Source organism: Pediculus humanus, genomic scaffold, assembly GCF_000006295.1.
Source record: "Pediculus humanus corporis 1103172107667 genomic scaffold, whole genome shotgun sequence".
Lineage (NCBI taxonomy): Eukaryota > Metazoa > Arthropoda > Insecta > Psocodea > Pediculidae > Pediculus > Pediculus humanus.
The window spans coordinates 429,994-455,474 of record NW_002987276.1 but is presented as its reverse complement, the minus strand read 5'-3'; the positions used below and the strand labels follow the sequence as shown (position 1 = coordinate 455,474).

At 29.8% G+C, this 25,481-nt stretch overlaps 4 protein-coding genes across 4 annotated transcripts in view; 2 read left to right on the top strand and 2 right to left on the bottom strand.

Annotated features, from left to right (window-relative positions):
* Phum_PHUM285280 (ciliary dynein heavy chain, putative) lies at positions 1–21,313 on the bottom strand (the record flags this gene model as incomplete). Its single annotated transcript, XM_002426855.1, has 67 exons — positions 1–162; positions 238–370; positions 451–599; positions 677–847; positions 917–1,099; positions 1,172–1,414; positions 1,491–1,666; positions 1,737–1,962; positions 2,028–2,309; positions 2,398–2,698; positions 2,761–2,909; positions 2,986–3,156; positions 3,246–3,463; positions 3,537–3,829; positions 3,902–4,095; positions 4,175–4,339; positions 4,424–4,562; positions 4,636–4,805; positions 4,878–5,020; positions 5,110–5,392; positions 5,463–5,723; positions 5,814–6,047; positions 6,118–6,357; positions 6,435–6,623; positions 6,701–6,857; positions 6,942–7,141; positions 7,214–7,375; positions 7,445–7,664; positions 7,753–7,946; positions 8,038–8,343; positions 8,416–8,872; positions 8,941–9,089; positions 9,169–9,296; positions 9,380–9,590; positions 9,681–9,905; positions 9,988–10,189; positions 10,251–10,393; positions 10,478–10,656; positions 10,727–10,802; positions 10,875–11,010; positions 11,089–11,267; positions 11,354–11,587; positions 11,669–11,807; positions 11,884–12,110; positions 12,191–12,415; positions 12,502–12,747; positions 13,321–13,469; positions 13,558–13,681; positions 13,767–14,099; positions 14,176–14,398; positions 14,482–14,651; positions 14,723–15,012; positions 15,076–15,275; positions 15,351–15,515; positions 15,582–15,838; positions 15,906–16,097; positions 16,169–16,367; positions 16,450–16,604; positions 16,675–16,824; positions 16,899–17,144; positions 17,248–17,478; positions 17,568–17,782; positions 17,863–18,015; positions 20,395–20,534; positions 20,606–20,802; positions 20,878–21,054; positions 21,143–21,313. 67 exons carry the CDS (start codon positions 21,311–21,313, stop codon positions 1–3), a joined length of 13,407 nt encoding a protein of 4,468 aa, XP_002426900.1.
* Positions 18,308–20,377, top strand: Phum_PHUM285290 (uncharacterized protein; the record flags this gene model as incomplete). Its single annotated transcript, XM_002426856.1, has 5 exons — positions 18,308–18,515; positions 18,830–19,129; positions 19,214–19,395; positions 19,491–19,817; positions 19,880–20,377. 5 exons carry the CDS (start codon positions 18,308–18,310, stop codon positions 20,375–20,377), a joined length of 1,515 nt encoding a protein of 504 aa, XP_002426901.1.
* Positions 21,314–22,407: 1,094 nt separating the features above from the next.
* On the top strand, positions 22,408–23,008 carry Phum_PHUM285270 (gamma-secretase subunit pen-2, putative; the record flags this gene model as incomplete). Its single annotated transcript, XM_002426854.1, has 3 exons — positions 22,408–22,468; positions 22,571–22,675; positions 22,869–23,008. 3 exons carry the CDS (start codon positions 22,408–22,410, stop codon positions 23,006–23,008), a joined length of 306 nt encoding a protein of 101 aa, XP_002426899.1.
* Positions 23,009–23,491: 483 nt separating this feature from the next.
* Phum_PHUM285160 (uncharacterized protein) overlaps positions 23,492–25,481 on the bottom strand; it is a gene marked incomplete at both ends in the record, with an annotated part of 2,809 nt that continues 819 nt past the window's right edge. Inside the window, 7 exons of the mRNA XM_002426853.1 lie at positions 23,492–23,648; positions 23,742–23,999; positions 24,082–24,315; positions 24,408–24,609; positions 24,697–24,768; positions 25,184–25,293; positions 25,383–25,470. Coding sequence (XP_002426898.1) covers positions 23,492–23,648; positions 23,742–23,999; positions 24,082–24,315; positions 24,408–24,609; positions 24,697–24,768; positions 25,184–25,293; positions 25,383–25,470 — 1,121 coding nt within the window. The remainder of the gene's footprint in view (positions 23,649–23,741; positions 24,000–24,081; positions 24,316–24,407; positions 24,610–24,696; positions 24,769–25,183; positions 25,294–25,382; positions 25,471–25,481) is intronic.

Genomic DNA, 25,481 nt, shown 5'->3' with positions numbered 1-25,481 from the left:
TTAAACTTGTAAGAGCAATGCAACTCCGGCTAGAGTCCATTTCGATGGTTTGTCTTTCGATTTTAAATTGAATGTCCAGACGTAAGTCGGTCCTCTTGTTCTCGTCTTGTACACTGGACATTCGTAAATATTTCTTAAATCTTGTTTGTCTTGAGTTATAGCCTGGACAAAAATAAACAACCTAATTCTTTGTTTTACTAATTACTATCGACACGTTGATTTCTTTTCAAAACCTACTCTTATATTGATGACCGGCATCGTGGGAAATAATTCTTTAAGTCTTGAATCGGTAATAACGCCTTGTGCCACGTCCCATCTAGCACCTTCCATGAACAAACCGTGTACGTATGCTCCGTCTCTGGGAGCAGTTCTGGAGAACAAGAATTATTTTTTAAAATGTACACCGCATGCATTAATTTTTGACGTGTCATTAGTTTATTCTTAACTCACGTGAATTCTTCTTTTTGTTTTTTCGTGACGTCACACTGTAAACACATTTTATCGAGCGGCAATTCGTTTTTTCTCGCCGTGCTTTGCATTATGGCGGTTAAAAAACTTTGAGGATTGAAAAATCCGGCCAACCATACGGACGACGGAAGCTGAAATTTCGATTTTTAAATATAAAATAAATTTTATTGTTATTTGTAATAAAAAAAGTTTATTTTTGACTCACGACAAAATCCGTTGCCCAAGTTTCTAATTCTCTTAATCTTAGCAATAAATCGGCAAACCAAGACGTTAAACCTAAAAGTGATGGATATGCTCTCCTGCTCCAAACGTTCGGAACTTGATCCAAAAATAATGAATTTTCTAAATCTTCCATATCGGAAGTTATCGTGAGTTCACCCTTAAATTAATAAAAAAAAAAAAACTTTTTATCGTGGAACTAACTTTTTTTTAAAATTTGTTTTCTTACCTTCAATCCTAAATCAAGTTCTTTTAAAGATCTTTTCATGTCACCCGTTAAAAAATTCATTCTTTCACATTCTTGAAAAGCAACAATCACGTAAGGAGTTCTTTCTTCTACTTTGCTCATTATTTCCGCCATATTGAATTCATCGGGAAGTTTTTCAATTATTTCATCGAGAATTTGTTTCACCTGGAAAAAATTCGATCGTTTTAGTGCCATTTTTTTTTTGGTTGCATATCTGATGATAAGATCAATAATTACTTTGTCTTCTCTCGTAACGGTCGTTCCACCGGATGCACCCGCGTCTCTCGGTTGCATTTCAAAAACCGTTCGAAATAAATTTTCAGCCGAAGTTGTTAAAAATCCAATTTCAGCATTCGGATGCAAACCGTAAAGGTAAGGACTTTCCGGAGGCATAGCTTCATCTATGTAACAATGAAATCCGACGTAATCAACATTCGGTGGAGCTTGAAATCCTGGAGCGAGCATGAGTTCACCATCGACCTATGTAAATATTAAAACGTGAGTTTTTCTTTTAGTACCAAAACAAAAAAAAAAAAGAACTCTTACTCATTCTTACCAAATCAGGTTGCATGAGTTCTTCGAGGTACGATATGCATAATCTTCTATCCCAGTCATCCGTTATGTGACCGCCGTACATGATTTCACCGAAAAGATACCTGAGATCTTCCCAAGGAACTTTTGCATTTGCTTCCAAATAATTATATAAAACGCTTACGCTTATCGTTAAGTCACCTGAAAGGTCAAAGGTAAAACGATAAGGTCATACTTTTAAAGACGCTTTCGAAGAATGGGGGTCGTTTACCAATATTAAATGGATAAATTCTATTCCATCCTTGGGGTCCGAATTTTCTTCTTTCCGCGACGACAGCATGAAAATAACATAGAGAAAATAAAATGGCTTTGAATTCCGCTTCTTTTCCGCACATTTCCAAAGTGTCCTGATTGAAATTGTCCAGAGCTTTATGAATGTTTGCTTGCATTCCCGTAGGAGGTTCGTTCGTTATTTTTATCGACGATTCCAAAATTCCCTGTTAAAAATTTTTTTCGTTATTCCAATGAATACTAAAAACTTAAGAATTTTAAGAAAACGTACCTGTGGTATTATGTGTGCACTCGGTGTGGCTGCTGGTTCAGCACTCATGAATACTCTATAATCGCTGTGAGAATTTTCAGAAAAATGTTCCAATTTTTTTTCCAAAGACGGCAACCATTTTTTAACCAAATGAATATTTTGTAATATGACCCAATGACCTTTTTGTGCTGCCACGTCCATCGCTCCTTCGGCTACAACTTCTTGCCCCTGTCCTAATGACACGTTATGAAAATTTTCATTTTGACTCGTGAAACCAATTTTTCGTCCCAATTCTTCAACGTCCTAACATAGTTTTAAAAAACATATTTCTTTTATTTCCGTTATTATAATAAATGCGCATATTAATAATAATAATAATAATATTTTTTACTTTTAATGGATTGACGCCGGGAGAAAGAATGAAAAAAATTGGCGTTGACGGACTCGTTTCTTCGAATGATTTTGCAAATTCCAAAGTTTTTCCTTCAACGTATTTATAACCTAATTTTTCTTCGATGAAAACAGCCATTGCGTAAGTCATTCTATCCGGTCTGAGTGCTCTCATCAAACACAATCTTTGCAAAGCCGTTTTGTTTTTCCATTCTTGGGGTAATTTTTCCCTTTCCGGACAATCCGACTCGACGAATTTTTTCCATCTTTTACTCGATGTTTCGATATCTCGATCGAGACTCCTAAAAATCGATTAATTTTATCGTTTGAAATATTTTTTTTCAAAAAATATCGTGAAACATACCTGAATTCATCTTTTTGAGATAATGTTCTTACTCCGCCCCAGCTAGTGTTCGATAAGAAATCAACCGGACTCGTGACGTGTGGCGTTATTGGAAATCTTAAAAAAAAATCTAATTCTGCCGGTAGAATTTCTTCATTCGTCAAAAGAATCTTTTTATAATGAAAAATAAATTATTAATTTATCATTCGATTAAGAATATTTTTTTTTTTTAAATGTGATTCATACCTGAAAAGCCATTTGCGACGTGAAAATAAGTTTGTCGCATTCGAACAATCCTCTCGTTGTGTACATGAATACCGAATATGTTATCGAATCGATTAAATTATTAACTCTGATCGATACGTCTTCTGATTTTTCAGCTCTTTCGATCGCCTTTTGAAAAACCACGCTGAAAGCCTGATTAGCAAATAAACGATAGCAAATAAACGATAGCAATATCGATAATCAAAATGTCGGCAAATGTTTTTTGCTGCAAAAATTTTTACCTTGAGGGAAAATTGATAAATCGGATTAATCGTGTTTAAATCATTTAAAATAAAATAAATTAAACTCGCTCTCGATGCTGCCGGTCTATAATATTCTCTTGCTTGATCAATTTTTGCTGACGTAATTTTTGCTTCGCCAACTCTTTGCTCGATTTCGGCCGCTGTACGTTTTGTCGTTTCTAAATTTTCAACCAAAGCCGTATCTCCTAAAATATTGCCTAAAAAAATTGTTTTTTTTTAATTTTTTTTTTTTAAATTTATTTTTGTTTTTAAAATTATTATTTTATTTACTTCCGGCTGATGATAATCTCGACAAAAGATCATCTTCTAATTTTTTAAGCATTATTTTAAAATCGTTTTGTTGTTTCGTTAAATCCGCTTTTAATTCTTCCAAATCCGGTCTTTCAGCTTTCACGACTTCTGCAAGTAATTGATCTTCAAGTCCGTCTCTCGTCACCGTGAAATTAATCAAAGTGGTTTGTGCTTGCATTTCCGGTTTGTAATGAGGATTTGCTAGCTTTGTGTGAAGTATGAGTCGAAAACTTGGATTATATTCAACTTCCTTATCCCCGATTTTAATGGCTCTAATAAAAAATTATTTATTAATTAAAAAAAAAATTCTAAAAAAGGAACTTTTAAATATTTGTCGTACCAACCTTCCTTTTTTTATGAGATTCCTTCCCAGAAGTGGATCCAAAACGGGATCTACACTTTCTCCAATATTTTCAAATAATATTGTTGAGCCGCATCCCAAAGCTTTTTCCACCACGTCCAAATATCCCTTTTGACCTAATCGAATGACCTTTAAAGAATCTCCATATTTTTGTTTTATCCATTTTACTCCCTGAAGCTACCCAGAAAAAAAAAAATAAGAAATTTACGAACGTAAAATATTATTATTAATAAAAAAAAAATTTAATTTTATTTACCTGAGGATCGATCATTAGAGGCCATCGATCGGAATTGGATAAAATTGTTGCATTTTCCGTCGACATTCGATCGCTGGGTAAACCTTCGTTATTCCAAGTAGCTATTTGAGCATCGTCAGTTAAAAGTGATAAAGGATCAAGTCCTTCCGTTATTGGAATCGGCGGCTAAAAAAAAAGAAATCGACCGTTAAATATATACATTAGAAAACAACACGTTACGAACAAATCGTAGGAAATTGAATGAAGAACCTCTAAGGTTTTTAAAAATGGTTGCCACATTTTATTCATTAAATCCAAACGAAATTGTTTTGTGAAACAACCGACGTACGATATGAAAGCAGTGACCAAAAGTATATCTCCAGGTAACGTCATTCTTTGCTGCATGAAACTAAACAATTATTTTAGTAGCAAAGAGATTAGTAGAAAAAATAATAATAAAAAAAATGAAATTTACTACTAACTTTGCAACCGATTCAGCCCAACGAACGTTTTCCGATCCTAATCCGCCTACTAATCTGTTAGCCAAACTTATGGTGCTGCTCGTCGCATCCGCTTCTTGTTGACATCTTAATTTTTCCGACGTGGCTTTTTCAAAATCTGCCGTGAGTTTAGCCAATTGTTCTTCCAAAGACTGCAATATTAGAATAAATATTATTTGTTCGAAATGAAAATTAAAGTCATGTATTACAAGAGGAAAACTTACGGCAACTTTATTTTTTATAATGCTTAATTTTTCTTGCGCTGTTGCCAGTTCAGCATTGGCAGCGGCCAAAGCTTTTCTTTTCGGTTCCACGTCGCAATAAACTTCGTAAAATTTTATTATGTTTATCACCCAAGCACACAAACCTAAAAATTTAAATTATAGCTAGCTGCATAATTTTTTATTTGGGTAAAAATATATTGTATTTAAAAAAAAAAAGAAAAAGGGTGATTACCTGCAGCCGCTCCTGATTTAGATCTGACGAATTCAGGTTCGAATTCAGCATCTTTTAAATAAGGTTGAATTGCTTTTATTATTTCCGGATGAATATTTTCCTTATCGTAATTAATGAGAGTGTCTAAAAATTGATCAACTTTTGCCATCATTATTTTTGCCGCTTTCCAACTTCTATCCTTTGGAATTTTACCATTGGGAGCTAAAAGTACCATAACTGCTGCCGTGACGTTCGTGACAGCTCCCGGAGGAGATCCGAATGATTTGAGTTCCGTAAGATTTGCCTGTGAAAAATTAAAGTTTTCATTATTGTAAGTTTTAAAAAAATTAATCGCGTGTGTATGCGTAACATACTTTGTTTAAAGTATTCAAAGCTTCTTGTGCTGCTAAAAGAGCAGGTTCGGCTTTAACCAAATCAGCTTCGCAATCTTTTTGTTTTTTTAATACTTCCGATGCTATCAAAGCGACTTTTTGTTCTTCTTCATCGGCTATACTTTTTTCTATTGAACATTTTTCCGTTTCAACTCCTACTATTTCAATCAAAGCATCGGCTGCTTCGTTTTTAATTTTCAGCTCCACTTCTTGTACGGCAAGTTTTTCTTTCAAAGCATCGACCTTTCGAGATAAAACAATAAAATGTAAAAATTATTATTATTATTATTATTATTATTATTATTACGATTTCGCCGGATTTGATTTTTTAACCTGTTCGGCTGTACTCCTTAATTTTTCCAAACCGTTTTGAAGTCTGTCGACTTTTCCGGTCAGTTCGTCATTTTTCATTTTTAAAAGTCTTGAATAAAGAGAAATCTGTTCGAGAAACGATTTCGGCGTCGTGTAATTATACCTCCTTTCGTTCTGAAGATAAATTCTCGACATTGAATTTACAGATGTGTGAGCATGAGCCATAAATTTCGCTGCCGATTCCCGTAAACCCGACTACAAATCAGACATTTTTAAAAAGGTTAAAGGTCAAATTTAAGAAAGTTATAAGGAAAGGATTTAATACCGGCAAAGGTTCTAATTCTTCTAAAAATCTTTTTGATACGCTCATCAGAGCTTCCTGTGGCCATTCGTGAAACCAATTAATAGCAGTGCAATTAATCACGGCTGGAAACTTTCTGGAACGAACTCGTAAAGTTGATCCGACCGGAGAAAAACATAAAACAACTTTTAACTGTTTTCGAACTCTGTCGATAAAAAATTTCCAACAATTTTCTCTTGTATCTAAAATTCCAGCTCCTTTGACCTGCAAATATAAATATTTGTTCCTTTTTCTTTCTTTTTAACTTAATAAAAATTTTTTTTATAATAAAATGACGTCACCTCGTTTCTCACTCCACCAATTATATTTTCCATTTCGTCATCCGGAAATAAATCAGGAATTTCTCCCGATGCCAACATATCGTTAATGAGTACTAAAAACGTTTCGTAGGGTACTTGAGCATCCGTCATTAAAAACATAATTCCGACGTTTTTCAATCCTGATTTAAGGTACAAACTTGAAAGTTCCATCTTGGAAAATAGCAACAACCTTTTACAAACGAATCCCTCCATCTTTAAAACGATTGAAAAAGGATTTATTTATTTACCTTCAAATCGAAAACTCCGTAACCTTTTCTCAATTGTATTTGTGCCACTTCCAAAGAAGCTATGAAAGCTGCTAATCTGGAAAGGCTTTGTTTTCCGCTACCTCCGACACCTACTAAAAGTGCGCTACCTCTCGGAGACTCCAATATTCTATTTATTCTAAATTATAATAAAATCAAATTTATAAAAAAATTCTTTCCCGCCCCCTCCTCCTCCCCCCTGTTGTTTTATTCGTTTAAATACCTGCATATATGCATCATGGCATCCTCGAACAAAACTAAATTCATGGCGGCAACAAGATCATTGTAAGAAGATAATGCTTCTTGTAAAAGTTTCGTTATGACCGTCCACTCGGTTATAGGCATGTATTTCGGTTCTCCGATTCCTTGTGCAAAATGACAGTATAGATTAGGTTTTTCAGACACGACACCTTCATCCACGTCCTTGAATTTATAATAATCGGTATTTAAGAAAATATATTAATTATAAAAACAATAAGAAGGAAGAAAGATTACATCGAAATTTTTTTTGACTAAATCCGTTTGAATTTTATTAAAAGCATCTATGTCTTTTTCATCCGTCAATTTGTCTCTGTAAACTCTTTCTGTTTCGTGAAGCCACAGACGAATCAAATCGGTCGGTTGAGTTAAGCATTCGTTCGTACTAAACAACAGCCCCTTAAAAGAAAAAAAACGTTTAAAGTATGTTTTTACGTCATCGAATGACGTCATCGTATTGATTTCTACCTGAAAAACATTCGATAATTCTCTCAAATTAAATATGTAATGAAATTTAATTGCTGTCGGAAGAAAAACGGCTCCCGCTTTGGAGTGAAGTGCCAAACTTGCTGTCACGATACTTTGTGATAATTTCACTACGGTTGATGGAAATTTAAATTCGGAATTATTTAGATGTTGTATTAATATTGAATGATATATCATGTTAAGAGATTCTTGACTCGGAAAGCTTTAAAAAAAAAAAAATTGACAATTTTCATTTTTAAACATTCTAAATGAAGAAAAAAAAAAAGAATTGAAATTTTTGAATTTTTTACCTGACCGCCAAAACGCAAAAATGACGTTGTAATCTTGGATTGATTGTAAAACTTCCAGCGGTCGGATTCATGCAAGAAACGTATTGCGTGTTGTGAATGTCTTTAATCGTTAACTTCGTTCTATCGTACCAATGAGAATAGTCTAAATGCTGTCTAATTATTGTATGGGGCTGAACGGTTCCATAAGGATCAACCTAATAAAAAAAAAAAAAAAAAAATAATAATAATAATAATAATAATAATAAATTACCGGATAAAAATTTTTTGTTTGTTTTGTATTCCTACCTCCGGCATATTCATATCGTCGATAAAATAAATTAAAGTTTTGTTTCCAGGCGGACCGTAATTTCTTCCAGCTTTTTTTTCCAACGGTTTTTCTAATATTTTTTGAAACATTTCGGACGTCGTGTAAAAATTAAATGGTATTTTAGCGACGGCAAAATTTTCATTTAAACTAGATAGTTTTTCACCAATGAGTACCGTTTTCCCACATCCGGCATTACCGACCAACATGACCGGATGTCTTTTTTCCATAAGAATATCAAGAAAATAACGAATTCTTATCGATTCAGATGTGTGCACCAACACGGCCTGAAAAAGATAATTTTTTTTTTTTCAATTAAATTCTATTAATAGGGGCAAAATATATTTTTGTTAAATTACCTGGAGTGGGATATCCGAATCCAATTCAAATTTTGGTACTCGTTCGGTCCAAAGTGTAAATTGTTTGGTTTCGGCATCGATGTAATAATCGAAAACAGTTCCTTGAGCTGGAAATTTTATACTCTTGAATTCGTTAACCCACCATTTTGAAAATTCTACCCTATAATCTACGGCTTGATCTTGAAACATGGCCGCACCGAATGCCCAAATGCAAGCAAAAACAAAATAAGTTTCTAATATTTCTTTCGGACCTTCCGGTACGTAATTTTGAGGTATTAACAAACAATCTAATAAAAAACAAAGCATTTGTATGTGAGCTATTTCGACGATTCCGGTGATTTTTTTAAATCGAGTTCTTATATTCTCCAGGCATGCCGGAATGTATTTATCGAAAAAAGTGACAAGATTTGATTTTTCCGTCGCGTTTTGTCTGGTTTCAATCCAACTCGTCACGAACCTGAAATTAATAAAATTAAAAAGGGGATGGATAAAATGGCGGTAAATTTTATAAAAAATCTTACTTACGGATTCCATCCTAAATCTTGTGGATTCAAATACAAAATTCCAGCTCTTGAAACCGTTGCCGGAGTAGCCGTTCTCAAGTTAGATATTTCAAAAAGAAGACGCATGGCTGGAGTAAGAGCTATTCTTTCATTACTAGCCAATGTTAATACCTGAAACCAAAGACAGAAATTTGAATCGAAAAGAACAATTGATTTCAAGTTCAAATATAAAAAATACAAAAAATTTTACTTTATTATCATCCATGACGGTATTCAATGATTCGATCCACATTGGATCTATATCACCGTCTAAAACAATCCATTTCGGATTATCACCCCCCAAATTCGCTTGATCTCTCATCAAAATGGAGAAGAGACCTAAAACAACAAAAACCCCAAATTTTGTTTTTTTTTTTTTAAATGTGAAAAACTTAATAAATTTCATGATTTTAATCGAATACCATCTTTCCATTCTCTGGTAGCTGGATTAATGATTCCAAAAAGTTCATCATTTGTTACTGCTTTTGGATTCAAATCGTTATAAATGGGTTTTTTTTTAATGTTCTGATAAGTTTTGTATAACGTTTTCCAAACTTGAGTTTTTCCAGTTCCAGCCGTTCCCACAACGAAAACGGAATGTCTTACTTCCAATAATTCTTCCAACTGAACAACCTAAAATGAAATCATCAATTAATTTGATATTTAAATTTTAATAACAAATTTGAAATTCGTTTAAAAAAAAAAAAAAATTTTTTTTTGTACTTTTAAAATATAATTGTCTTCTGGTTGTAAATTTAAATCGAGCGTTGCTTGTTTGACTGTTTTTTCAAATTCCATATCTCTTTTTCTAGGTACGTCTAATGCAGGAAATAAATCTCCTATCAAACCCATAAAAACAGGTACATCATCAGTAACAATTTTTGGTATGTTAAAATCTCTTAAAGCTCTCATTAAAACTTCTTCTTCCGGTCTTCCAGGATCTCCTCTCTTCATTTGAAAAAAAAAAAAAAAAAATTTTAAATTTGCAAATTTCGATTACTTTAATTTTAGGAAAATTTCAAAATAATACCTTTAATGAACCTGCAACAACCAAAACGCTTTTTATCGCTCTCAGACCCCAATCGTAATGATCCTGCTTCGAAAGTAATTCTTTACAAAGAGTGTATAAAGTGATAAATTTTCTTGCTAAAACTCTGGCTTCTTGAAATCCTTCGGCGACGAGCATTATTTCACATATTAGCTCAAAATCAGGCACGACCATAGCACAGGGCCTAAAATATTTAATACGTAATTATTTTTATCATCCGGATCGAAGAAACTTATTCATGGTACCTAAAAAGCGCTTTTAAATTTTCCGGAAGTTCCGTTCTCCCAGCATATCCAGGATTCATTGTAATAAATATACCAACTGTGGGCACCATCGCAATCATTTCTCCCATAAAATTAAAAGTTGATTTTTTATCACGTATTGCATCCTGAACGCCCAGACAAAAAAATAATAAATATAATATTTTTTTCACGTACGAAATCTTTCGCCTTTTTCTTCTGCTATCGCTTACCTGTAAAGATTTCACCTGTACGGCGACAACAGATAAAACTTCAACGGATATTCTATTAAATTCATCGAAACAACCCCAAGCACCGGTTTGTGCTAAACCTTTGTATATGTTTCCGCAAGATTTGTAATCCATTTGTTCAGAACAATTAAACACGTAAACCATAATTCCTAACGCGCGCCCTAAAAAAGAAAAAAAAACCTTTAATATTTTCCTATTAAACGTGAAATAATCATATTTCAAACAGGAGACCTAAATCTTTTGTCGTTTCCGTTTTTCCCGTACCAGCAGGTCCTGCTGGTCCTCCACCCATAATCAAATGTAAGCTCTTGTAAAAAATAAAATCAAATAAAAAAAATTCAAATTTTTTTTTAGGGATAAAAAAATTTTTTTTATTTACTTGCGTTAAGGTAATATAGCATCTATCCGTTAAAGGAGTGATGACAAGTCTTGGTGTGTTTCCTAAATATTCGTGGGAATAACGAAATTGTGCGTCACAAATGTTAGCAAAACAATCTTTTTCCTGTTCATCCCACCTAAGAAGAAAACGTTTTAAATTGTATTTTTAAATTAAAAAAAAAATTTTAATTTTTTTTTTTAATTGTTAAACAAACCTGTGTCGTAATTGTGATTGCCATTGAAATTCATTTGAACTTTCAACTTTTTTTTGTATAAGTTTTGCAACGACATCTCTCGAATGAACGTCGATTGTACAAATGGTCATTATTTTTTGCCGATCTTGTTTCGTTAATTCTCCGAGAAGCAATGATATCAATGTACTCAATTGAGAAATCTGAATTTATAAAAAAAAAACATTCATACTTTTCATTTTTTTTTTTCAAAGAAAATTTTTTTTTTTTTTTTTTAAATGAAAAATACTTGTTTTTTTTGATAATCCTTGAGAGCGTTATCGTAACCTTCTTCGAGTCGTGCAAATGCCATATTCACTTCCGTCGTCCACCAAATTTGCGTACCGCAAAGTGAAACTTGAGCCGGATAATCAAACAGCCATTGTTCTCTTTGTTTTTCTTCGTATGTGAAAACACCTTCGGAAAAATAATGTCGAATTGATAATCTCATCGAACTTTGAACTCTGTTTAACCATTTTTCCACCTTTAAAAGAAAAAATAACATTCAAAAAAAAAAAAATTATAACGTAATGTTTAAAAATAAAATAAAAGAATATATATGTACAGCTCCTGTACAATCGCATTCTTCGTTAAATTCAACATATTCGCCATCTTTAGCGTACATTCCCAATGCCGTTACTGGCTTTCCTTCTTTCTCTTTGAAATTTAATCTTGCAAGCGAATCAAACAATTTCGTTAAATGCCTTAAAAAAAAAGAAAAAAAATCAAAGTAAGTTTACTATTGACATTTTCTTATTTTCATTTATCAAATGTCATCACTTTGCAACTAATTCCGGTTGATTTCCATTGGAAAGTACATCTAATAAATCTGCAGAAGAAACAAAATAAAATCTAGGAAACGAAAGACGTTTCGTTTCTAAATATTCGGCAAGAGCTTTTTCGCATAAAATCAATTGTTTTTGAAGATCGTCAAGAGTTTTTAAAAGACCTTCTTGATTTGTTGCTTGCACTACATTCGGAGTCATGGTCATTTTATCAGTTAGCATCTAAAAAAACAAATATTTTCTTTTAAAACGTCGAATAATAATAACTTAAAAATAAATAAAATAAAAAATCGTAAACTAACTTTAAAATCTCGATCGATGTTATCAAAACGTTCGGCATCTTCCGGAAGTTGTTTTCTTATATCTTCGGAACTCATAAAAATCGATTCAAGATGCATCCAAGTTCTTTGTACTTCGAACCAAACGGTAATAACCTGATCGGCAATTGAAAGTTTCGTTTGCCAACCCGATACTTCTTCCAAAAAATGTGCTATAAATTTTGATGTTATTAAATTTTGTAATTGAACCTGAAAACGAATTGAAAACAAACTTTCAGCGTGAAATGTACCTTATTGTAAAAAAAAAAACCTAAAAGAAAATAAAGGAGATAAACCTGATTATCTTCTAATGTTTCAATTAATTCTTCTGTCGTTTTTAAAAGTTTGCAATTCGTTCTTGAATGAATTTCATGATCGAATTCCATTTTTGACCATGTCACGTTAAGTTCTCTTAATATTTTTTCCATTGACATTTCTTTAACCGCTTTATCGACGATATTTTTAACTTCTTCTTCGCATTTGTGTAAATTCAATTCCAAAAGATCGGCCAGTGTTGTTTTCGAATCCATAACAAATTCGACCTATCGACACAATACCTTAATTTAAAATTTCATAAAAAAAAAAAAATAAATTTTGTTTATCGTGCATCTGAATCAAATAAAACCTTTTAAATAATTTTTGGTAAAAACGATTTCATTTCAGTTATTGATGTCAAATTAAAATACGTTACTTACTGTAAACTTTGGAGGCAAGTTGGCTAAACTCTGATTTTAGCAGCATGCAATCAAAATGTATTTACAACGATAGAGTGATTTTTCATTTTTCTATATAAAAATATAATAATTAATTTTTAACGAAGAGATTTTAAACTAGGTTTTCACTAGATTTTCGTTAAAATTATAACCATCAAAAAAAAAAAAAAAAAAAATCAAATAGTCAATTTAAATCGAATTATATGAATTATGTACAGATGGTTATTAAATGTAATTTTGATTTCCATGCAAAAATTATTAGAGAATAATTAATTATTATAGAATTTCTTATGTAATTCGAATTCGTATCCGTTAAATATTTTAATCGTTATTAACGCACGAAGGATTATTATTTACAATATATACAATATTATTTATAATTAATTGAATTTTTTTTCAAACCTTTGTTGAAGACATTAATTGATTCCAATGTCTTTCTCTAATAGCTGGATTTTGAAGTTCTCCAACGGCTTTTAATGACGTCAACATATTTTTTACAGTTGCTTCTAATGTTATGTAAGTATCCCAACCTCTCATTTCTTTATCTAAGGCTTTTTTTAACAAAAATACAAACTCGTAAGTTTTAACTTTTTTTTTTTTTTTAAATAAATAAAATGTTTTAATTAAATAATTAATTACCTCTGATTTCTTTTGCGAATTTTTTACATTCGATATCCATATTTTCCACATCGACTTTTCTCCAAGGAGTCGTTTTCCAATCTTCGATACACGATTGAACGATGTTAACATAATCCCAAAGTTGCTAAAATATAAATAATAATATTTAAAAAATTTTTTTTGTAAATTTTTTTTTTTCAAAATGGATTTGTTTGCTTTACGAGACTAACTTTTAACATTTTAATTTCTTTTCTACATTGTTTCATTGGTTTGAATTCCGGTACGTTAACTTCAAATAGGGATGCCGAATCTTGAATTTTTTTCATTTCTTGTTCGAAAGAAAAAAGTTCCAAATGTGCTTTGTCTAATTCATCGTATGGATTTTCGCAATCGTTTTTCATGAAAGAATATTTTTTAAAAGAATCGCGATATTGATTTTGTGTCACGTCGAATGCTTGAATTTTTTTTCTTATCGAAGAAACTTCGACGGCTTGAAGAGGAGCAACTTGCTGTTTTACAACCGTAGCAATTTTTTTAGTGTTTTCCCACTGTTCTGGAAGTTCCTAGAAAAAATTTTTTTTTTTTAAATAAAATTATTTTAATTACTAACAGTAAGAATTTTTTTAAAATTTATTTTACTTGTAGAAGAACATTTGCTTCTTCCGGAAGTTCTTGATCGTATGATTTTAACAATTCAATGGTTAATCGAATGGGTTCAAACATGTCATCCGTTACTGCTTGTCTTTCTTTTACGTTCATCAAATATCCCATAACGCTTACTAGTGTATCGTAATCACCTTCTTCTACGTTTTGTAGTAGACCCTCATCAGCTTGGCTTATAAAGTTAGCAAGATCTGTTAAACTGAACAAAAAATTTTTTTTTTTTTACAATATAAATCACTTTTTTGAATTAACTCATTTGTAAATTGAGTGATGATTCTTAACCTTGACATCACATGTTCAACCAAATGTTGTTTAAACATGTTACCCCATTTTCTGACTGTATTTAAAAGCGATTGCTTAAAGGGTCTACAATCAACTTGAAACCATCCGCAAAATATTTGAAACGATGCTAATTCTTCGACTTCGGAGTAAAGATTTTCGTACTGATCGATCTATAATCGAAAAAAAATCAAAATCGAAATTATTTATAAAATACGAAAATCAATTGTGCGTGAAAACAAACCTGTTCTCGAAAATCCTCTATTTTCGGATTGCATGTTTTCGGTTGAGCCGGATCATTATTTGCAACGTATTCCATTTCTTCCATTGTTAATTGCCTTCCATAAGTTAAAAATTGAGCCAGATAAGATTGAGAATCATCCAACCAAAGGTAAGAATATGCATCTACGCCACTTGCAAATTCGTTCGCTTCATTCATTACTATTTTAACTCCTTCGATAATTTCATTTTTCATATCTAATATATCTTGATTATTTTCAATTTCTTGAAGGTAATCCGTCTGATTATCCGATTCTATAAAATTCACATTAAAATTATTAAGGAATAAAAAAAACACAAAAAATAAAATCATCTAACCTGAAGCTACTCTGGGTATCAATGTTGCCATCAAAAGTATATCTTTTATAAGGTTTTCGATCACAGATAAAAATGTATCCGTTGAATTTGGATTGAGAGAAGGGACGAAAACAACATCGGGATCGAGCAATTCAAGTCGGACTTCAAATAAAGGTGTTAAATTTTTTGTAGAATCCATACCTTCTGCCAAATACGCTATACTAAAATTTGTTTCACACATCAGTATTGATTCATCTTTCAATGATTTATTGTTATTTGAACCGTTTGATTTTTACCTGCATCCTATCGTCCTCAACAAAGCTCCCGATACGATCGAATCGACATATTGTAAATATTTTTTCCACGCGGAAGAATTAGTTTTTTCTTTCATATCAAACAACGTCATATTTTTTTCTATCATTTTAAATATGTCGTCGGCTGCCGTTTTCATTTCTGCATATCTGAAAAATATTTATATAATCATCGTTGAGTTTATCGATTGTCATCGTGACACAGGTTATACCTACCTTTTTTGAATCCTATCCGTTTTTTCATCCAGACATAATAACGCATCTTTCTTTCCATCTTTTCTTTCGAAAAGTGGTAATTTCAACCAAGTCGACATGATATTTCTAATTACGCTTATGTTGTATTGTGTACTTTGTACTCTTTTATCCAAACTCCCGACCAAATTGAAAAGATTATCTACGTATTCGGAAAGATTGGGAGAATTCCAATTTAAATCGTATTGACCTTTTTCTATTTCTTTATCTATTTCTTTTACCTGTAAAATTTTCTTCGTTATCGAATCATATTTCGATCAAATCATTCGAAAACGAATAAATAATTACCAAATCTTTAATTAGATTAAATTCAACGGGAGCGCAAACTCTTCTAATTTTATTATACCAATCTTTGATTTGATTCAATCTCGCCGTGTACCTTCTAAAAACTTCTTCTTTTTCGGATAAATTTAAAGCTGCTTGCGGTATGTTTTCCTTATTCATCAACTGTAAATAATGTACCTCACGAAGAATGGCAACCTTGGAAAAAACTTAAAAAATTAAATTTAAATAATCATAATACATTTGTTTAAAAAAAAATATTCATTTACCAAATCAGGATCAAAATTAACAATTAATTCTGCATTTTCTTTTTTTCTATCGAGTAAACTTTTTTCTAAATTATTTTTACATTTATCTTCAACCGTTTGAGCCCATTCTTCAAAATATTTTTTTTTTAATTCATCCAATGAATTGATTAAAATATTATATTTTTCAATGGCACTTTCCGCTTCTGGACATTTTAAAATTCTGCGATAAAACAAAATTTAATTTAACGATTCAGAGCATTGTTAGCATGATAAAAGAAAAATCGATAAAAATATTCAATTACGGATGATCGATGGTTTTAAATGAAACGACACAATTTTGTATTCTCATTCCCAATTGATCGCACCATTGAAAAGCTCCGGCTAATGTAGGAAGAAATTTATACACTTGCATGTATTTATTTAATTTAAGAAATTGCATTTGTTCATCATAAAGCTCCTAAAAGAATTTCGTTGAACGAATGAAATTTCATAACGGATATATAAAATATACAAAAAATGATCGTCACCTGGCAAACGTTGACTTCACATATTAAAAAATCAACAATTTTTTTATATTTAGCCGTGAATTTATCTTTAACAAGTGGCCTTTCTAAAATGGTACCGATTATGTTAATAAGTTTTAATATACTTTCCAAATTATGACAGTCATCAAATGCCTGCAAAAGATAAAACGCTTAACAATACTTTTCTCACATTCAACCATTTTAATTACTGATAATTTTTTACTGACTTCGCATAAAATTGATGCTAGTTTTCTATCCAATTCCATTATTTTAACTTGAAACTCATTGTAATCAAAAATGAAAGCGTCATCCTCCGGATCTAAAACGTTATATGTTTTAGTTGCAAAAACGGAAAAATATTCGTGAAATTCTTGACTTATTTTAACTATTCTCCCACTCAGCGTTCTCCCTTTCAATCCTCCAATTTCAATTTTTTCAAGTTTTAAAAATTCTTGAACGGTGTCGAAAAACGACTTTAAATTACAAAATTTGAAACGAATCGATAAAAATTTGAAAATATAACAAAATTTAAAATTCAAATATATTGATTTTTAAGTAAATTTAATATATTCTTACTTGTATAGTTTGTAATCGGTTCAAAAACTGTTCAAATCTTTCGAAAACAATATTGGGATGAAAAGTCCACATGACGGGTTGTTCATTTTTAAAATAGGACGCCATATTGTTTTTGCAATCGTCAAAAGCTTTACGAAAATCATCGAATATCGATACGGAAAGTTTTATTCTTTGCATTGCTTCGTCGACATCCGTTTGAAAAAGAGAAGAAGGATCTAGAAAATGTTGCGCCTAAAAAAAATTTATTTTTATGATTATCATCACAAATTTTTTTTCCCCTCCCCCTCCCCCTCCCCACTTTTGCTACAATGAAAACTTACTTGCTCTATTAATAAATTACATATTTGTCTTATGAGTACGATTATTTTTGCTGAATTGCAATAATACTTTGAATTTGCCCATATTAAGCAGACGACGTGCAAAAGTGGTTTCAGTTGAGGTTTTATGTCGGAGAATTCGATTGTGTTTTCTAAATTTGTCAAAGGTTTCAAAAGAGGTTTAAGATATAAACAAATATCTTTAGCTTCGGCTAGTGCTGAAAAAAAAGCAACGTAAGTTTTTTTTTTTTTTAAAAAAGAAAATGACGACATTTTTCTTATTTAATCGTGAATGTACCGGCGACGATGTTTAAAAAAAGATTTTTAAAGCAGGGAAAATAAGCACTGTCCGTTATTTCTAAAATAACCGCCATTTTTCTAACTCTTTCATCTCTGAGTTGATTGTAAATGTATTCTAAATTTCTTAATCTACTATTCCAAAAGTTTATTTCTGAAAAAAAAAAAAAAAAAAAGTGAAAAAATTTAAATTTTCGTTCCAAAAATTTTTTTTTTCCTTTTTTTTAATTTAAAAAAAAAAAAATTATTATTATTATTATTATTATTGTTATTATTATTATTAAAAATTATTTAACGTTTTCAAAATTCGGTATTTTTAATATTTTTCTCGGTTGATTAATTTTAATTTTTTTTTATTCGATTAATTAAAATTGGTAAAAATTAAAATCGAAGAGTGTGTTTGTATTATCATCATCATCATCATCATCATTTGTTTTTAAATTCAAATGTTATCCGTTGGTATTCGATTTGGAAACGGTTTCGATAGGGCAAACGTATTAAAATTAATGAATTCCCTTCCAATGTCTTGGGATTACGATTTTTTAGTTTTAGGATGCAGCGTCGGAGGCATTGCTTGCGCTTTGGAAGCTAGTTCGGCTGGAAAAAAGACTGCCATTGTTAAATGGAAAAATTACAGCACAGCCGAAGAAGAAGGTTTCGACGAAGATTTAAAAACCATGTCTGAAATATTAAAATATAAAAATACGCCGACAAAATTGACCGGGTCCGGAAACAAATTGGATAAAAAAGGTACCAATTCTCCCAATGTCTCTATGGGAAATGTTCAAAAAGTTGTAAATAAAACAGAAAAGGATTATGGGAAATCGGTTGATAAAAAGGTTAGAAAAAGCCGATTGGATTTAAATAATGAATTGTATAAAAGAGGTAACGATTTTTTTTAACATAAGGAGCAATTTTTAATTTAGTAATGCTAATAACTATAATGATAATAATAATAATAATAATAGGTAAAGAAGCTCGAAAGATAATGAGTAGAGCTGCATCAATGCAAAACACGCTCGAACAAGCAGTAAATTACGGATGGAGAGTACGTACATCGATACAATCATTGACAATAAATTGGAAAAAAATGTCGGAATTAGTCATGGATCATTTAATGAAAGAAAATTGGGAACTTTTAAATAAAATAGTTAAAAGCGGAATTGAAATATTGGAGGGAAAACCTTGTTTCATTGATAGTCATACAATAAAAATATCACCGAAAGGATTTAAAGATTTTGAAGTGACGGCCAATTTAATTTGTGCAGGTTTTATAAATATGAAATCCTTTCCTAAATTGAGAATTAATAAAATAATTATTAAAATGAATTAATTTTTGCGTAATTTACTAGCTCCTTCTGGAGAGTATTACATTCCTCATGATTTACCTGGAGCAAAAGAATGTGGAATTACATGCGATGATTTTATTAGATTGAAAAACCCACCGGAAACAACTCTCATAGTCGGTTCAACTCCAGAAGGTTTAGAATGTGCATCGATTCTTGCTGGATTTCAACTTTCGGTTTTTGTTGTTGTAAGATTTACTAAACGTTTTCCTAGATTATTATTATTATTTTCTATAAAATGTATATATATTTTAATATTAATGCATTCGATTTTTTGTTATAGTCTCGATCTGATTTGCTTAACGGATTCGATTTTGAAATGTCACAAATGATAGTAAAAGAACTTAAAGAAAAGGGTGTGAATTTTTTTGAAAAAACCATTTTGACGTCTTTGACTTACGGACAGAATAAAAAAATAATGGCAGAGTTTTCTTCGGTGGAAACATCCGAAGATGGATTACCTTTGAATAAATTTTCTAAATTATTCGATACCGTTGTTTTTGCCATCGGTACCGTTATTTCGTTAGATTATTTAGAATTGGGTAATGCAGGAATCGAAATTGACATATTACAAAATAAAATTTTAACTAATCAATACGATCAGACATCGGTGAGTTGTCAAATTTTAATTATATATGGGTACCTCGTTTTTAATTGTAAATTATTTTTTAGGTGAGTAATATATATGCTGTGGGTGATGGAGTAGCAAGTAATCCACAAAATAATGAAATAGGAGAAATGGTTGGTAAACTTCTCGGAAGAAGATTATTTAAAGAAAGCACGGAGATATTGGATTATTTTATGATACCAAACGCTATATATACCCCTACTGAATATGCTTATGCCGGACTGTCGGAAAATGCTGCGTTATACAGGTTCGGTAAAGAATGTGTTGAGGTTTATCAAACGTTTTTCTTACCCTCGGAATCGATATCCCTTAAAGACAAAACAGAATGTTTCGTAAAAGCAGTCGTATATAAAACGAAAAATTTAATAATTGGACTTCATATATTCGGACCTCAAGCCAGTGAAATAATTCAGGGTTTTGCTGCGGCAATTAAATTAGGAATGACCATAAATCAAATCAATGCACTTGTCGGTATATCGTCTACTAATGCTAATGAAGTTGTTAAAATATCAAATCGTTCGAAAGAAGTAATAAAATCGTAATATATGTATGTACTCACCTACGTAGGGATTAGGATTTTGATTATTATGAAACGCATGAGAAGATTCTTTTGTGAGTACATCGTTAATTTGTGTAGCCCATTTAATAACCACTCCTTCAATAGCCGATTTAAGGTATAAATCAACGTCTTCACCACCGCTACAAAAACAAATTATTATTATTATTATTATTAATTAGGTATTTTAAGTTAAGAGTATGTTATAAAGTACCTTGCTCTAAGTTGCTTTTCAGCATCGTGTACTTTTTCAACTCCTACAGGCATTGGTAGGACCGTTTGTCCCGAAACTTGCCCTTTAACTTGATAAACGGTTGATTTTAAACTATGAACGTGTTTTTTAACGTCTTGTGCAATTACAGGCGGCCATTTTTTATGATTGCTTGGATTCGATAAAAGAGGTACAAATATCTGAAACGATACGTTCACTATAAGGATCTAAACTTAAATTCAAAGGTGTATATTATTATTTATAATAATTATTACCTCATCAACTAAAGTGGCTAATTGTTCTATATGTTTTGTTGCCATATCACCCAAAACAAGATGTTCCGATATGTTTTCTTTTGGAATCGGTTTATTTTTTTTTTTAATAAAATACGTTGCTTTGCTTTTAAGACTAATTGGAAAACTACTTGCTAACAATAGTTGTGCAGCTGAATTCTAAAAAAAATTTTAATTTAGTTCATTAGAAAAAATTAATTATTTATTAATAAATAAAGTGCAAAAATAAATACTATTGTATACAAACTTGTAAAACAATTAAAAAAGCAGGTTCAGAATTATCCAAAAATGCCACAATTTGTTTTTTAAGGTCTTCTGTTCCCAATAATCTGGCCCATTTTTCTGGTTTGAGTTTCATAGATTTTTGAACGTAGCTTCCTAAAAATTCTAATCTTGGATCAGGCGGTGGAGCTTCCATGATTTCCAATTAGTAAATTAAAACGTTTAAAAATTTATATGTTCTTGAAATTTTTAAATAATAACACGAGGTTTTAAAACATGTAAAAAAATTTTCACATTGCGTGGCTGATGGATGATGAAAAAAAGTAAAATAAAATAAAATAAACTGAGGTAATCCGTGACATCCGTACCCTGAATGACATTTTTAAAAAAATTCACGTTAACGAAATGAATAAGTGGTATGGGTATATATATATATATATATATATTTTTTTTATTTATATATTTTTATCACGAATTTTATATATATATATATATATATTTTTGTTTAAATTCATTATAAAATTGTATTTAAATTTGTTGTAATACGCTTAAAATTAATTAAAATTTTCTTTTTTTTATATTTGAAATTAACGAAATTAATTTTTACTTTTTACATATTTCGAGAATCCTTTGCGTGATTTCACAGGAATCTCGCGAGAAAACACGCGACGTCTTTAACGCAGATAAAAAATTGTGAAACCCAATGAGAAATTTTTAAATACAATTTGGCGGTTTTGTGAAGAAAAAAAATTTTAAAACAGTACCGGTTTTGATTCAAAATAAATGAAAATCAAAAGCTTAATATAATTAATAAAGTACTTACATACTTATCAAATATTTTATGTAAATTTTATTAACTGCATTTCATAAATTTGAAATGCCATTATAAAAAAAACTTGAATTCATAAATTAATTGTTAAAAGTTTTATAAAAGCACTTGTTTCAAATATTCTTTTGAATTTTTATTCGTTACACATTAACTACTTATTAAATTTATAACATTTCTTTATAAAAAGAACAAAAAGGTTTAAAAAGTATTTAAAACTTTTCGAATTTTTTTTCTTTCTTTAATTATCCATTAATTAATTCTTTCACTGACCGTTATTCTATGAAATTTAGTTTAAAATAAAAACTTCAGAGGGCGGAGTTGTATTAATATATTCTGACGTCACTCAGATATTATGATTTTACTTCTTCCATGTTAAAAGTAATATGTCATTTTTTAATTTAATTTTATTTTTTTGAAGTTTAAATGTTAAATATTTAAATAGTAATAATTAAGGTTTAAAAATGGATTTAAGCAAAGTTAAGGACGATCAAAAGTTGCATCTTTGCCGTTGGTATTACAGAGGTTAGATTTATTTTAACCATTTCGAATAATTTAATCAAATGGATTATTAAAAATTTATAATTACCTTTGTTTGTTTCTAATTAATTATTTAATTTTATGTAGCCGGATTTGCCTTTTTACCCTTTTTATGGTGCGTAAATGCAATTTGGTTTTTTCAAGAAGCATTTAAAAAACCGCCATACGAAGAACAAAAAGAAATAAAGAAATGTAAGTAGGTTGTTTACATGATTTTTCTTTTTTTTTCTTTCTCAAGTTCATTTTTATTTTAAATTACCTGAATATTATTTCTTTTTAATAATAATTTTTTCTATAAAGAATTCAATTAATCTCTTGCAACAACGTGATATCATTTACTCGAATGTAAAATTATTTATGTTTAATATTTTTCTTTTCGTTTTAGATGTTATATGTTCAGCAATTGGAGCATTTGTATGGTGTATAGTTTTGACAATTTGGATTATAGTTTTTCAAACTAACAGAGCTTACTGGGGTGAAATGGCTGACAGAATATCATTTATCATACCGACTGGTATTCCTTAACTAAAAAAAACCAGTTATTAAAATAATTTGCAAAAACAAATGAGTCTGATGCAAGTTTTTATAAAATCATTACATTGCTGTCGAGTATTAATTTTAAAGGTAGGCAAATAATGATTATTTTTTACAAAGTAATGTGATTCATTAACTGATTGTAATTTTTACCCTTGAAATAAGATTTCTTTAAAATAGTTTTCAGTAACTTGCACTAACATACTTAAAATATTATTTTAATTAAAAATCATTTTTTTAAATATTTTAAGTTAAATATGAAAGTATGAACATTGAGGACAGAGAAAAAAATAATTTATTTATAAATTACAAGTAAAAATTGAACTTGGGATAAAAGTAATTGTTTATAGATTACTATTGAAGTAAAATGTGATTTAAAGAAAATTTTTTTTTTTTTTTTATTATTATTATTAATAATTAATTAAAACAAAATAAAAATTATTTTTCTACAATTTCTTATTCTAAATTACCTTATCATGAAGAATTTGTTACCATTTTCTGCGTCAAAACAATTGATTCTTCTATCGGTTTATTATAAAAAAAATTTCCTATTTGAAAAATATATTTGTTGACTAGCCAAATGAATAATCCTGCTAAAAACACTTGAAGTAGTTTATGTAAAACCCAAAACCTATTGGGAAAAAAAAAAAAATTTTTTAATTAAATCACTTTTTATCATATATTTTTTTTGTTTTTTTTTTATCGATAACACACTTTTACTTACATGAATAACTTTTTTCTACATCTTTCTATGGAAGATTCACTTAATTTAAATATAAAACACCTAAGTCCTTTAATAACATTTTTAAAATACTCATCCCAATCTAATTCTGACATATTAAAATGAAAAAGTTTTTTATCTTCATCGGATAATCTATCCCACAAATTATCTACATTTTTATATTTGAAATGCCATTCGTGATTAGCAAAAAATGCCAAAGCTGAAGAAAATGAATAAATTTTCTTGTAAGCTTTTATAAATCTGAAAATAATTTAATTATAATAATATTATTTAAATACCAGGAAAAAAAAAAAGAAAACTATTATTATTATTTAAAACTCACTGTGTTTTTTTTCCAATTAAAAATAGTACCATATCCATAAATAGACCGGGTATAAAATGATACAAAACGGTAAAAATATTAAAGAAAAGTTTCATTTTAAATAATGATACTGTATAATACCAAATGAAAACTTCCATTGGATATTTAACTCCATGTTTAAAATTTATTTTTAAAAAATCTTCCCAAGTGATTGAATTATCTTTTTTCGAAACGAAATTATAAACTTTTAAATTTCTATAACGAGAAAAAGAAAAAAAAAAAAAATCAATGGTATAATTCACAATACATTCAAAAAAAATTATAAAACTAGTTTTTTTTAAAATTACTTTTCAGCAATAATTTCTGAATTTTCTTTGGAATCCATTTTTTCATATAATTTTTTTTTATTATAATTTTCACTAGTGTTTTTATTGTTTGCAACATCCCATGCCGAACATAATAAAGCATTTACAACCATATCCACAGGTACTAAATTAGCATTGACATTTTTATCAACCCAAAGAACTCTTAAAAGTCCAGATCCCACGCCTGGAATTTTCCAACAAAATAAATAAATAAATAAATAAATTTTTTTAATAGAAAATATTTCTAATAAACGATGACAACACAACTTACCAGCTAAAATTCCAGTGGGACCATTTAAATTATCTGTCCATCCTGGTACTGGTTCCTTGTATGAACCCATAACTGAAATAATATATATTTATTATCAAATTATTATTATCATTATTATAAACAATAAAAGAAGAAAACTTTAAATGATTTCTTAATAAAGAAAATCCAGATCCAGGCACAATCAAATATACAAAAACAAAAAGGTTTGCTAATCCATTTACAATCATGTGATTGCTAATCCAATACTGATTTAATTGCTAATCCATTTATAATCATTTGATTGCTAATCCATTTATAATCATTTGATTGCTAATCCATTTATACTGATTTTAGCAAGTAAAAAATTCTCAACAATTACCAAAAGTTCCTGTTATTAGTTATTAATGTTAGATACATGACATGGTGCTTTGTAATTCCTTCAGGAACACCAACATTAACCAAATTGTAATAAAATAACAAAGGAAGAAATATAAAAAAAGAACAATACCTATTGATGGCCTCAAAACAACAACAGGATAATCTTTAATATTATCAACAATTATACTTTCTGCAATGGCTTTGGTATATGCATAATTATTTGGCCATGGTTTTATTAGACTGAAATTAAAAATTAAACATCATTTTAAAAAGTAATAATAATAATAATAATAATAAAATTGTAAAACTTTTTTTGTTTTTTTACTTACTAAGGTGATATTTCATCGATTTTTTCATTCGGTAATGAATTTATTACATTTAAAAAATTTTTTTCCGTTATTGGAGGATCACTAAAATCTTCTTCGAGA